Below are 13127 nucleotides of genomic sequence, written 5' to 3' on the forward strand. Positions count from 1 at the left end.
TTGAAAATGTATCAAAGTACATATATATCAGACATAAAAATCCCATATAACTAAAATGACAAATCAAAATGAGAGAGAGGGGCGCCGGTTACCTTTTTTGTATTTTTGGAAGGAACTTGGGGTTGGTCACCCTAAGTTACCTGGGGGAACCCAGACGTGGACCCCTTGCTCACTGTGCTCAGAGAGGCACAGCTCCACCTCACTGATGAGGCCCAACAAGGCTGAAACACGTGTACAGGGTTGCTGTTGATTCTCTTGTGAAAACAAGGTTTGCCTGGCATGACAGTGCTGGACTGCCCTTGTAGGCGGGACAAAGACTGATATGCAAATGTATATTCCTCTTTTGTGAAAGTACAGTGAGCAAAAAGCAATGGCTGCGAACCCTCATAGTGGGTAAAAACCACTGAACAGGTTATCATGTTCTTTCGAGAGAGGGGCGACTGCTAGCTTTTTTGTGTCGAAGTACATATATTAGACACAAAAATCCCATATAACTAAAATGACAAATCAAAACAGCAACAACACAATTCATCCATAATAATGACATAAAAACATAACACCAATGGAATCCACCAATGCAATAAAATACTAGATAAATGAGCCGTCAGTGTCATGTCGTCATTTTCAGTAGGTTGGATCGACTACGAAGAACATTTGTCAGGTAATTACTTAAGGAACGAAAAAAAACATGGATCATTGTAGGATATAAAAGATATGTAGTAAGAGATTTTTGAGGACTCCCAACACGAAACGTGAGGTAAAAAATCTTAAAATGGCAGCAGTGGTGGAGCTAAGGGAGCATTTCCTATTGGCTGTGGGCAGTATGAACAAAAAAAGACCATATTGGAGCACACAAGTGATTGAAATTCAGTTTAAGATTAAACTGCTCTATGTTACAACGGGGAATGTTCACAGCATGTGAATCTATGAAAGATCCAATGCTTGAGAACATGTATTTTGTATGTACATGGTTCTTGTTGATCTATTTTCCATTACAATGCTTATACATTTCTTTGTGTTTACTGGCCTACAACCTCTTTTTGTAGCATTTCTGGTTTATTGATTTACAGGGGGTGGGTTTGATTGTTGCCGTTATGATGTTCCTATGCTTCCAGATGTAGGTGGGCTCACAGATGGTTTGGCTATCAGCGGGAAACAGTGGTTTCTTTGTCTTTCTAACTCCATATTTAGGAGCACAGATTTTGAGTTATGTTTTTGCATTCTTCTCTTGCAGATAGGCCCTAACGAAGGATTTTGCATTATCCGAAAGCATTGGTCTTTCATTTCTGTAGTCCTCTGCCTTTTAGCTTGTTTTATTATTAAAACACAGGACATTGTGATTAAAGTTACATTTAATTTACTTTCAATACGCATAGCAAAATGCCATAATTAGCCTGATCTGCAGCCGCATGGAGACATTTTGTGAGCACACAGCATTATAGCCACCTCGCTACAATCCGTGTTCCATGGATTTCAATCTCCTTAACATTTCCCAAGGCAGGAGTAGACACAAACTGAGTTTTTTGTTGAGTCATTAATGAGAAGATCTGGCTCATGGATGTCATTTAGGGGTAGCGAAGGGTCGCACCTGCAACCCTTGAGAACTCCCTGTGGTCTCCCTTGCTACCCCTAAAAAAAATATTTAAAACATCTTTTTTTTTTTAATTCAATTGAGACTCATGGGCTATGGCCAGCAGCATGTAGCTCTTTGTTTCTTGAGTGGGTGGTTTTCTGATAACTAGCGGTAAGATAGCTCAGTGGGTTGAGCGCTCACTGTTGCAATGTGTGTGTAATCTGCAGGTTGCAGGTTCGACTCCCGGCAAAGTCAATTCAGCCTTTCATCCTGCTGAGGTTGAAAAATGAGTACTAACACAGGTTGGGTATATTGTATGGATATTTGCCTATATGAAGCGCTTAAGCGTAAGTGCTATATAATAAGACATCATTATCGTTTGGCCTTGGACGTCTGCTTGCATTCACAATAATTTGGTAATATGGGCCTATACGCACCAATATTAACGATGCATATGGTGATCCATTCTTGTATGATATTGTAACCATATTTTTCGTAGTGTACTTAGAAGCAATAATATGTGATGCTACTTTCTGTTTTGTGAAAGGGTGAAAGGTTGTCTTCAACCGCTTCCCGTGATGTCAGTTCGAGGTGGGGTCAAATGACATCACTTCCTGTGATGTCCTCAGAGGTCAAGGGTAATATGATGTCACTTCCGCTACCCCTGGCATTTTGATGAAATGACGTCCCTGGTCTGACTACAACTTAAATTTGAAAGAAAGTCCAGGGTCATCCCCAGCAGTCTTAAAGAGATCAGCCATGCCAAGGAGTGGAATAGGATCCCCCTCAATGTGAGATTGCTAGAAAGTGTGAATATTAGAATGGTTTGCAGGCTTTGTTACAGCTGGGAGGGTCCTTGGCACTGCCCTGTCTGTTTCCAAGGCCACAAGTATTCAGTGGTAAGTCCTCTCCTATAAGAAGTAAATGTGTTCAAGACATTTAATGCTCAATTAAAAGGACCCATCTCTGTCTTTGTCCACCATGAAGCAAACTCAGATCTACCAGCATCCCATCCATGGATTTGCAGAATATCCAACTTAAGAAGCTACACCTTGCGCACATTATTCCTTGCTTCCCTGGCAGGTAGTACATATCTAAGCATGATGACGCAATAAGAGGAAAGCGGTAAAACAAGAGGAAACTCACCCGGAGGGCCCAGTGCCAGTCTTTGGTGGCAGCCTTCACCTGAGAACCCACGATATATCCCAAACCACTGAAAGTCAGAGGAAGGAAGTCAGTTGAGGAGAACAGTTGCACAACCAGACCACCTACTAAAGAGACGCTCCCCACTTCCCCCACACACAACACTTTGCCTCTCCCTGCATCAACCACTACACAATATCCATGCATACACACTGCTGCTCACCTTCCCACTGGGATTGCGAAGTAGAAAACTGTCAGCATGCGGCTGCGCAGATCTGCGACAAAGAGGTCCGCAATGATGGTGGGGGCAATGGTAGAGTAACTGGCCTCACCAACCCCTACTAGCCCCCTGGTTAGCAGCAGGAGCCAGAAGTGCTGAGAGATGGAGAGAGAGAGAGAAGAAACAATAGCGGATCAGAACAATTAACATCCTCAATAACAAGCGCCATGAACCATAGGGATTTACAGAGAGAATTAAGTTGAGCGCCCAGAGGACCAACCTCCCCACAATATGTATTCATAACTATTTGCAATATGTATAATACATGCACTATGAACTGTACAATTGAAAGATCTACACTATACCTCTAGCGAAAGGCCCTGATATTTTTGCTTTTCCTCATCTTTTTCCTAGGTAAATCCAAACCCTAGACCTAATCCCGGATTCAGCTCCGATGAGAAAACGGCGAGGCCCAAATCTTTAAGGTTGGAGTGTCCACAAACACACCCTGCTCCATGGGAGCGCACCTTTGCACAGTTAGCTGTATGCGGTCTACTGGTCGGTGCCAGAGCATATTTATCTATATGGAATGCTAGTGAGATACACCTTGCTGTACCTGATTGATGCTATAAAGCCACCCCTGTATTAAAATACAGTCACATTGCTAAATCTATTTGTTGTGTGTGAAGATAACCGTGCTCGTCATGGCCAAGGCTTCTACCTGCTTCAAAAGTGTGAATAGCCACCTGGGACACTTTTGCCCTCAAACTTCAAGAAACTCTGAAATAGTATGGAAATACTTGGTGGGTAGCTCTATAGTGATCCCACTCTCGCTTGTCTCCTGTGGGTTCCCTAATCCACAGAATGATGGTCAATAGAGATCCGTAACTCCCACTTTATAAACAAAACTTGCTGGCTAAGCCTGATACCCTTTGTTAGAATGGATTTCTAAACTCTCGGAGGCCACCCTTGTTAGTAAAACCGGGGACAATTCTGGGAAGATAGCCAGACCAATTCACAATAGCATATAGAGCAGTCAAGGCTAAGTGTCAGGAGGAGTGAGGGTGATCAGAGGTCTTTGATGAGAAGACACAGTGAAACACCAAGAATTACCATTAGACAGTAGTATACGAAAATATACAATGTATTAGGCCCAAGAATAAAAACAAGTTAATAATGAAATGTGATTGTAAAAACACCACTCAAACAACACACATTGTAAAATATATACAGTCACTAGAGTCACTGCAGTAAAGTTCTAAAGTCCACAAAAGCCTGTAAGGGTAAAGGTCAGACAATCTTTACATTATAGACAATCTTCAGAAAGAGAAAACCCTAACTTTATAAGTCCAAACATACAGTGAATGGAGCAGTGTGCTCAATGTTCGATGTGCGAATAAAAGTGCTCAGCTGTGCGTAAACGTCACATAGTACCTTTCTAAGGTGCTGGCAAAGATAGGGACAGGATTCTGAAGGGTGAAAATTGGTACCAAGAGTCAGGGGAGGATCTGCTGCAATGAACAAAGCTATTTCCAAACTTCAGAGGGCTTTAGGAAGCGGGGACATACCCAAAACCAAAAAGGACCACAAGGGATCCTCTGCATAAAATGCAATGGATGAACAAGGGGCCACCTGTACTCACCACCCTTAGCTCCGTTTTGGTACTAACTTGGCAGGTCTGGTGAAAGTTGTCAGAAGTTTGATTCCCCACCCTCAGTTCGGTTTCAAAGTACACAGGCACTGCGGGTGCAGATGCGGGTCTGGTTTGCACCAGGAGCTGTATCTCTCGACTCAGTTGAAGAACAAAGAAAACACTGATGCAGCTGGTCTCAGGGCACAAGAAGTAACGCAAGAAAACCACCTTCAGCGACCGTCACTATCGCAAAGTGACGCAGGGGCACCCAACTCTTGCGATCTGACGCCACCTCGTGGCAAAAAGCAGCTGGGACAACAACATTTGGTGAAACAGTGCTTTGCAGTGCAAGCTAGGATTCCCGCTTGTTTTGAGGCAAAACTCGATGCGATGACGCTTCTGCACAGCTGCCAAGGGTCGAGCTGGACAGTCCACTCGGTGGCCCAGGAATACGTCCGAAAAAGCTTGTTTGCAGGGCTACCAGGAGGCGTCAAGAGTGATTATTCCCACCACTCCAAAGGTTCGAAGCACCTTTGCAGGTCTTCTGAGACCCCTCCTCATATCCATCAGTCCAGCTAGTGCTCTCACCCGGCGAGCCAATGAGAAGATATGCCCCACTCATGCACGCCAGCAGTGGTCCAATCAGGGACCACTGTGGCTCATGTCCTTGTGCACACCAGAAATCCTGGCACCAGTATTGTGGATTGGGATCAGACAGTCCCAACCCACTTCAAGGGTACCCCCACACATGATCTGCAGTAGCCCGTGAAAGAAGTGGCTTTCACAGGCAACTGCATGCCCAAATAAGGAAGACCCGGATCACAAAGACCAGGGAGAGGGCCAAATGACAAAATGGCCAAGGGAATAGACAAAAGACATTGTGCCATGGCCATGACTGACACTAGCCACAGTCATGAGCCAAACGTGGTAAGTGCTGTATGGCTCGATAAAAAGTTATAAAAATACAGCAAAAAGCTTCTGCTGTCACAAGTTCATTCCTAGGCACATTGTCCAATCACCAGAAATTCCTTAGTAGATGGCTAGGGCCTGAAAACACAAGGACCCCATGGCCTGGTACACAAATGTACTTGGCGCAATGCTAAAATGTTACCAAAAGTGGTAACAAAGTCGAAAGACTACGAGAAACAAAGTTTCTCAGTATTGACAGCCTGAAGTACGTGCCAGTTTCCCCTAACAATAAGCGAAAGCCCAGGGGAGCGCAGCGGAGGGCTATGCTCCACTGGCAAAAGTCTTGTCCGGATGCTGAAACAAAAGCAAAAGGTTTGGTGGTGCACAAATATAGAGGGAAAGTAGCCTTTACAGAAACTCGCCCCTCCCAGACTAAGGACAGGGGGAACTAATCCACCCCTGGATGAGTCTTATTTTGGGCGGGCAAATATTCTGGACAACCCATCAGCATTGCTATATTGGATGCCTGGTCTGTGCTCAAGAGTGAAGTCAAAGCTTTGGAGGCTAATGGACCACCTGAGCAACTTAGGATTCTCTCCCTGCATACTCATCAGTCACTGTAAGGGCCTAGGGTCAGTCTGCACAGTGAAGTGGGCCCAACAGAGGTAGGGCCTCGGCTTCCGAAGGGCCCAAGTGATGGAAAAACATTCCCTTTCCACAGTGGACCACCTGAGCTCTCAGTCCTTAAGCTGGCGACTGATGAAACCAATAGGGTGTTCCTTGCATTTCTCATCTAGCTGTGATAGAACTGCACCTATCCCAGTGCCAGATGCATCTTTCTGCACAATAAAAGATTTCCGTTAGTCTGGGAGCCCTGTGGACAGGGGCCTGGCACAGGCACTCTTAAGCCTTGGAAGACCTTCTCATATTCCTTAGACAAAGTGATCTTCTTGGGTTTCTTAGTGAGGGCAGTCAGGGGGGCAGCTATAGTGCCATAATCTGCCATGAAGTTCCTATAATACCCAGTGATCCCCAGGAAAGCCCTCACTTGGGTTTGGGTTGTGGGGGTAGACTAGATTTGTAAAGCTTGCACCTTACTGGGAAAAGGCTGAATTCTACCTCCACCAACCTCATGCCCAAGGTAGACCACTGAACACCAACTAATTTGATACTTGCTGCACTTTATGGTCAGGTGGGCCTTCTAAAGAGCCTGTAACAACCCTTAGGTGTCTCACATGCTCTTCCCAAGTGGGGCTGAAGACTGCTATATCATCCAGATATGAAATGCAGAATTCATCCAACCCATTCAGATTATGATTGACCAGCCTTTGGAAAGTTGCAGGTGCATTCTTTAATCCAAATGGCATTAACTTGAACTGGTAAAGCCCTTTTCGGGATGAGAATGCCGTCTTCTGCTTGGCATCTTCTTCCAAGGAAGATTTGCCAATGCCCTGCAGTGAAATCCAAAGTGCTGAGATACTTGGAAGAACCCAGCTTGTCTACCAACTCATCTGTTCTTGGTAGGGGGTGTGCATCTGTCTTGGTGACTGCATTCAGAGGCCTGTAATCCACACAGAACCTCAACTCGGAGGTACCTGCCTTTGGCACCAGAACTACAGGACTGAACCATGGACTACTGGAGAGTTCAATCCCCCCTAGATCCAACATCGTGTTGAGCTCAGACTTGATGTGGGATCTTACTTTATCTGACATCCTATATCTCCTACCTTTGGTAGCTACACCAACTCCAGTGTTGATTTCATGTTTGCAACAAGGTGTCAAACCTGGAGTAAGTGAGAACAAGGGGGAAAATTGTCTCAGCAAAGTTCTCTAGGCACCCTGCTGCTGAGAAGACAGCTCAGGAGCCAATTTGACGACACCTTCAATGGAGCCATCTGAAGGACTGCCTCGAAATAGACCAGGGAGGGATTCAGATTCCTCTTCCTCTTTGTATGATGCCAAGAGCAGGGCAGCCATTTCAATCCTAGGGATGAATGCCTTCAGCCTATATACATGGAACAGTTTAGGGGCTTGACCAGGCCTCCCATGTTCCACTAAATAGTTCACCTCACCACGTTGCTCCACAACTTTATACGGGCCTGACCATTTACTCCTGTAGGGCCCTAGGCCTGATGGGATTAATAATCAGGACGTCCTGGCCTGGGGGAAAATGCACAAGTGAAGATTTGTCATACTAATGTTTGACCAATGCCTGGACAGCCTTCAACTGGCCACTGGCCTGAGCCATCAGTAAGGCCATTCTCTTTCTCGAACCTAGCACATAGTACACCACATTAGTAGTGACATGAGGTGTGGGAAGCGCCCATCCTCCCTAGACTATAGCCAGGGGTCCCCCAACGGGGTGACCAAAGAGAATCTCAAAGGGACTATAACCAACCCCTTGTTGAGGGACCTCTCTGTAGGCACTTTTCATTACCTGAAGGAGGAGCCGACATATAAAATTGCCCAGGACTGCAGAGCGGAGTTGGCCGAGTTGAGAGCAACAGCAGTCTGTGCAATCCGTGTCACTCGTGTACGCCTAACGCCACAAGATACAACACTTATGGTGAAATACCTGCACCTACGAGCTATGAAGTGAGCAGGAATTACTGCGGGAGATCTTTCTCTTCTTTCCCTCATTCTTGTACGGACTGCCTGTGCACGGCAACATTTCTATATGCAGCCGAGACACTGACTACTAAACCTTGAAAAGATTGAACGTTTGAAAGCCTATTTATTAATATTTTTGAGGTTTCCTGAACTACTACAGTTGGCGCACAAAATAATTTTGCTGGAGGATTCTTCTATTACTGTCTCCCCTTGGTGGTGACGGCTGGTAACTCTGTGACTGGCGCCTTGCGTCGACCATGGTCGCGGACTTGAAGGCGACATTACCTTTATATTCTTGTAACCTGCATTACTAGAACATTGGTTCTTCTTCAGGCGGTGACTGCGGGCATATTGCCCTTGAGCTGACCCAGGCAGTGGACGAAAGGAAGGATGTTTTGTTCCATGTGTACCCCTACTGTGTCCTTATTGCTGTGCTCCTATTATTTTCTTTTACGTGCAGTGACTGCGGGCATCCTTGCCTTTGAGCTGACCCGGTTGGTGGGCCCAAGGAGATACGTTCTGTATAATCTCCATTTACATTTCTGTGCCCCTCGCATTCTACTTGGGCCGGTGACTGCAGGCATTTCTGCCTTTGAGCCGAAGGAGCAAAGGAGGCACGTTTTGCATAATCCATATTTTTCCTGTTGTATTCTTGCTAACCTACTCCGGCCGGTGACTGCAGGCATTTTGCCTTTGATCCGACCCGGTATTTAACTTAGAGGTGAAATCCCACTGCATATGTATACCTAATTAATTTCTAGTGTGGTGCTTTGGATCACCATTAACAATGAAGAAAATGGGCTTTGGGGAAAATGTTATGTCTAACATTAAAGCTAATTATCACTCCCCTTTTTTATGCCTAGCAATGCCTAACTAATCCTAAATCTACACATGGGAACACGCTACGGCCATCAAATAATAATAACGGAGTCCTAGTCGTGTCTTGTCAAAATAAAAAGGGCCTATACTAAAAAGAACTATTGCCAATCCTTACCTCTAAATCCAAATAGTGTGGGAAACAAGTTTATGAGAAAGAAAGAAGTGTTCAAAATGATATGTCAGGATGTTCAGGCTGTTGGCCTCCCTTCCCCATGTTTTCAGCACGGGACAAGCTGGTGCACTCGAGCGTAGCACAACTCTGGCTTCTTTAGCACGAGGATACAGTTCACGCTATAACATCAGGAACTTCGACGCACAAGTCTCCTTGCTCTCAAAGTCTCTTCACCTCGAGGGCATGATGTAACCAAATGAACAAGTTCCTTTCCTTGCCAGATTCTCACAAGTATCAAAGAATTTCGAATGTGCACAGGGTTTGGCTTGACCCATTGCAGCACCACTTCGATTTCACAATTCCTTTTCTTTTAACGTTCGTTACCTTTCAGTTGGATACCTAACAGAGACTTTTTTCGAATGAGCATCCACATGATGCTGGAACACTTCGTCTACGGTATTGTATTTTAGCATCAAAGTTCAGTCACTCATCTGCTGTTTTTTTTTTCATATAACTTTACACAAGAAAACAGTTCCCCCTCCTCTCGCCCCAAGTTCGAGCATGAATCTGCAGTATTACACATCTGATTTAGAAACAAATCCCTCTTTCTACCCCCCTTAACCTAACCCCACCAATTATTCCAAAAGTGTCCTCCGCTGTGTCTTCTTTATCAAGTGTCTTAAAGTCATAAATGACGCCAGTTATTCTTAGTCCCAAAAGTGTCATTCGTCTCGGGCACCCAGCGCTTCTTGCTCCTTCCTGCAGGTACTTCAGTACCAATGCCCAGTCTACCACTAAACCCAGTTGGTCTCCTTGTAGCGAGTATGACACCCATTCTAAGGCCACAAAATTCGACACTTTGCCCACCCATTCCATTTCCAGTGGAGGATCTTTCGATTTCCACTTTTGTGCCAGAGTCAATGCCCCGGTCATCATCAGTATCACATACACTTTACATTCTGCTTTAGTGAGGGAATCCCTCAGGCCGGGCCCAATTACCAGAAGTGAAAGGCCTTTATTACCTCCACACTCTATCCCCAATGCTGTCTCTATCGCTTCCAAAATGACCTCCCCCCCAATACCCCTATGGATTTGCGGGCATTCCCACCAAATATGGCTCCATGATCCCTCCTTGCCATACTCTCTCCAAAACATCTTAGAGGCTGAGCCGTGGAATTTATTTATTTTAATCGCAGTTCAGTGCCATTGAATCATTACTTTTAACCACATTTCTTGAGTTTGGAGGGATCTTGTAAACTTGGGAATACGACCCCACAATTTCTCCCAATCCTCTTCTATAGAATGGCCTACCGACCTTTTCCAGCTCTGCAAGTAGCTTCTCTTTCTCTGATCCTCCCCCCTGCTTTACCAACTTATAAATTGCACATACCAGATGATCATTTCACGAATGTGTTACTAAGTATCTTTCAAAAGGAGACATAGCTTAGGTTGCCTCGTACCTCATCAGAAACTGCATTACCCAATGTTGTATTTGATTATATCTAAACTTTTCCCCCTCATCAAGGCCAAAGTCCCCCTTACATTGGTTGAAGGTTTTTATTTTAGGACCTTCAAACATATCCCTATTTTTCCAGCATCCCCCTTCCTGCCACTTCTGGAATTCTTTGCCCCTTTCCCCTGGAGGAAACTGCAGGTTGCCAAAAATAGGGGCAAAGGGGATAGGAAGGTAGTAATTTGTGCTATCTTTACTAGTTCATCCCAAGAGACCCCACCACCTCTATTGCCCAATTGCGATACATATTCTTGGGTGTGTCTATTTTAGGTTTCCACAACACCTCTGCTAAACTCCCGCCCACCACTGTTCTATCCATCTGCCTCCACACCTTACCCCGATCTTCCCTCATCCAGTCCCTAATCACCCAGACTTGTGAGGCCAAACAATAGGCTGTGAAATCTGGCTCTCCTATTCCCCCTCTGCTTCTAGGCATCCTCATCACTTGTCTCACCAATCGCATTTTTTTTTATTCCAGAGAAACCTCCCAGTATATGTCTGAAGAGTACGAAAAAACGAAATAGGGACCTGAATCAGTAGGGCAGTAAAATAATGTAATAGATGTTGAAGAGTCACCCTTTTTAAAACGTTAACTCTACCCATCCATGTTATTGTCAACGGACCCCAATCCACCAATTTGGACTTTATGGTTTCCAGGAGTGGAAGTAGCGGCATATAACAAAACAATTGTTTTTGTGAGATACACACTAAAATATTTTATGGCTCCCAGAACCCATGTGTACGGATGTTCCGCCTTTAGTGCAGTTTTGGTGGCAATGGGGGATCATCAAAGGTAATACTTCCAATTTATGAGTATTTATTTTTAGACCAGCTACCGCACCAAATCTATTCAATTTCCCCCCCAATGCCTTCATAGAACTTTCAGGTGATTGTAATGTTACCAACATATAATGCGCGTAAACGGCTATTTTGAATACCCCACCTCCAAACATGATCCCTTCAATTGCAATATTAGCCTCCTAAAAGGGCTCCAAATGTATTGCGTACAACAATGGTGAAAAGGAGACAGCCCGTTTTCGTGCCCCTCTGAATATTAATCGGGGCTGAAACCTGACCATTTATTGCTAGGCACAACAAAGGGGAGTGATAATTAGCTTTAATGTTAGACATAACATTTTCCCCAAAGCCCATTTTCTTCATTGTTAAAAACAAAAAGTTCCATTCCACCCCATCAAAAGCCTTTTTGGTGTCTAGAGCAAGGAGGAGGGAGGATTCTTTTTTCAATAAGATAAGTTGTTCTTCTGATGTTATCACTTGTTTGCCTCCCTTTGATGAAATCCGACTGATCTACGCTCACTTCACGGGGGAGTATCCGATCTAAAGAATTTCCTAAGATTGTTGTATAGATATTAGCTACCAGGTTAATTAGAGCAATCGGTCTGTACGACGCACATGCAGACTGCACCTTCCCTGTTTTCGGAAGCAAAGACACTGTTAGGCAGAATCCTGTGCAGTGCCCTTAGGGACCACTACACACAATTAAGACTACAAGTGGTAGTACAATTTCACCTTTGGTACAAGCCTGTACTACACAGAAAAAGTGGTAGCAATGGCTGAGCAGCCAGGCTCATCTCAAGAGCAAATGAGCAGTAGTACATATTACACAAAGGACTACAATTACTGTGACTCAAGCAAACACTGACTCAAGGTTTCTGGTTAAAAAGTAAAAGTGCATTTATTTTTAGACCATCTGTTCACAAAACACTTCACTTCTATTAAATTAAAACCACACTTCAAATATACTACACACAACCAAATACCTTTGGATTTGACAGACCAGTGTTGTCAAACAAAGACGTTAGCGTGGGTGAATACGCGATCACTTTTTGACAGTAATGACAGTTCGTTCTTACCAAAGAAAGGCGTACCCGCAAGAAATTCTTTTTTACCGTAGTCAAACACACTTAGCACATGAATTAACACAAGAGAATAGGGGATAACAATCCTAGGCAATACTTTTGTCAAGACAGCTAGAATCCGAGGACACTTTCTAAATCGTAGATAAAAGTCAATAGGCCTGCGCCAGTGTCGAATGGGACAGGGTCCTGTTGTCGAGGATCACAAGGTTAGAACAGTTCACGATTCGAGTTTACCAGGAGTACTTGGATATTGTCACAAGGGAAGCAAAAGTTATAAGAGGGAAGGAAGACAAGGACAAGCCTTGGGTGAGGAGAATGGGTACACCCCAATTCCTCGAAGTTGGACACAGTACCTTAGTCGTTTGAAGAAAAGCTGGTGCTACGGCAGTTGTTCCTTGTAGTTCCTGCAGACTCACGGTTCCTGGAGCTTCAGTCGTGGGGACAAGAAGGAGGACGTCTGGAGCGATCTGCACAACCTAGGGATGAGGCCTGCAGCATTGAAGCAACTGTGAATAAAAGGTGCGCTCCTTTAAATCAGGAGAGGCTCTTCAGATGGCTATCCGGACCACTACAGCTGTGTGCAGCGATTTCGACCAAGAAGAGGATCCTCTGGCTATGGAAGGTGAGCTGGTTGATCCCACCAAGCTCAAGGGAA

At 44.7% G+C, this 13127-nt stretch overlaps 1 protein-coding gene across 2 annotated transcripts in view; it reads right to left on the reverse strand.

Moving 5' to 3' along the window:
• The window catches only part of SPNS1 (SPNS lysolipid transporter 1, lysophospholipid), an 824969-nt gene that overhangs the window by 511057 nt on the left and 300785 nt on the right, over positions 1-13127 (reverse strand). For both annotated transcript variants that reach the window (XM_069652177.1, XM_069652176.1), the window contains exons 5-6: positions 2940-3091; positions 2720-2786 (exon numbers count right to left, since the gene is read on the reverse strand). In XM_069652177.1, coding sequence (XP_069508278.1) covers positions 2720-2786; positions 2940-3091 — 219 coding nt within the window. The remainder of the gene's footprint in view (positions 1-2719; positions 2787-2939; positions 3092-13127) is intronic.

This window comes from Ambystoma mexicanum, chromosome 3p (assembly GCF_040938575.1).
Source record: "Ambystoma mexicanum isolate Mex_15411 chromosome 3p, UKY_AmexF1_1, whole genome shotgun sequence".
In the NCBI taxonomy this organism is placed as follows: Eukaryota; Metazoa; Chordata; class Amphibia; order Caudata; family Ambystomatidae; genus Ambystoma; species Ambystoma mexicanum.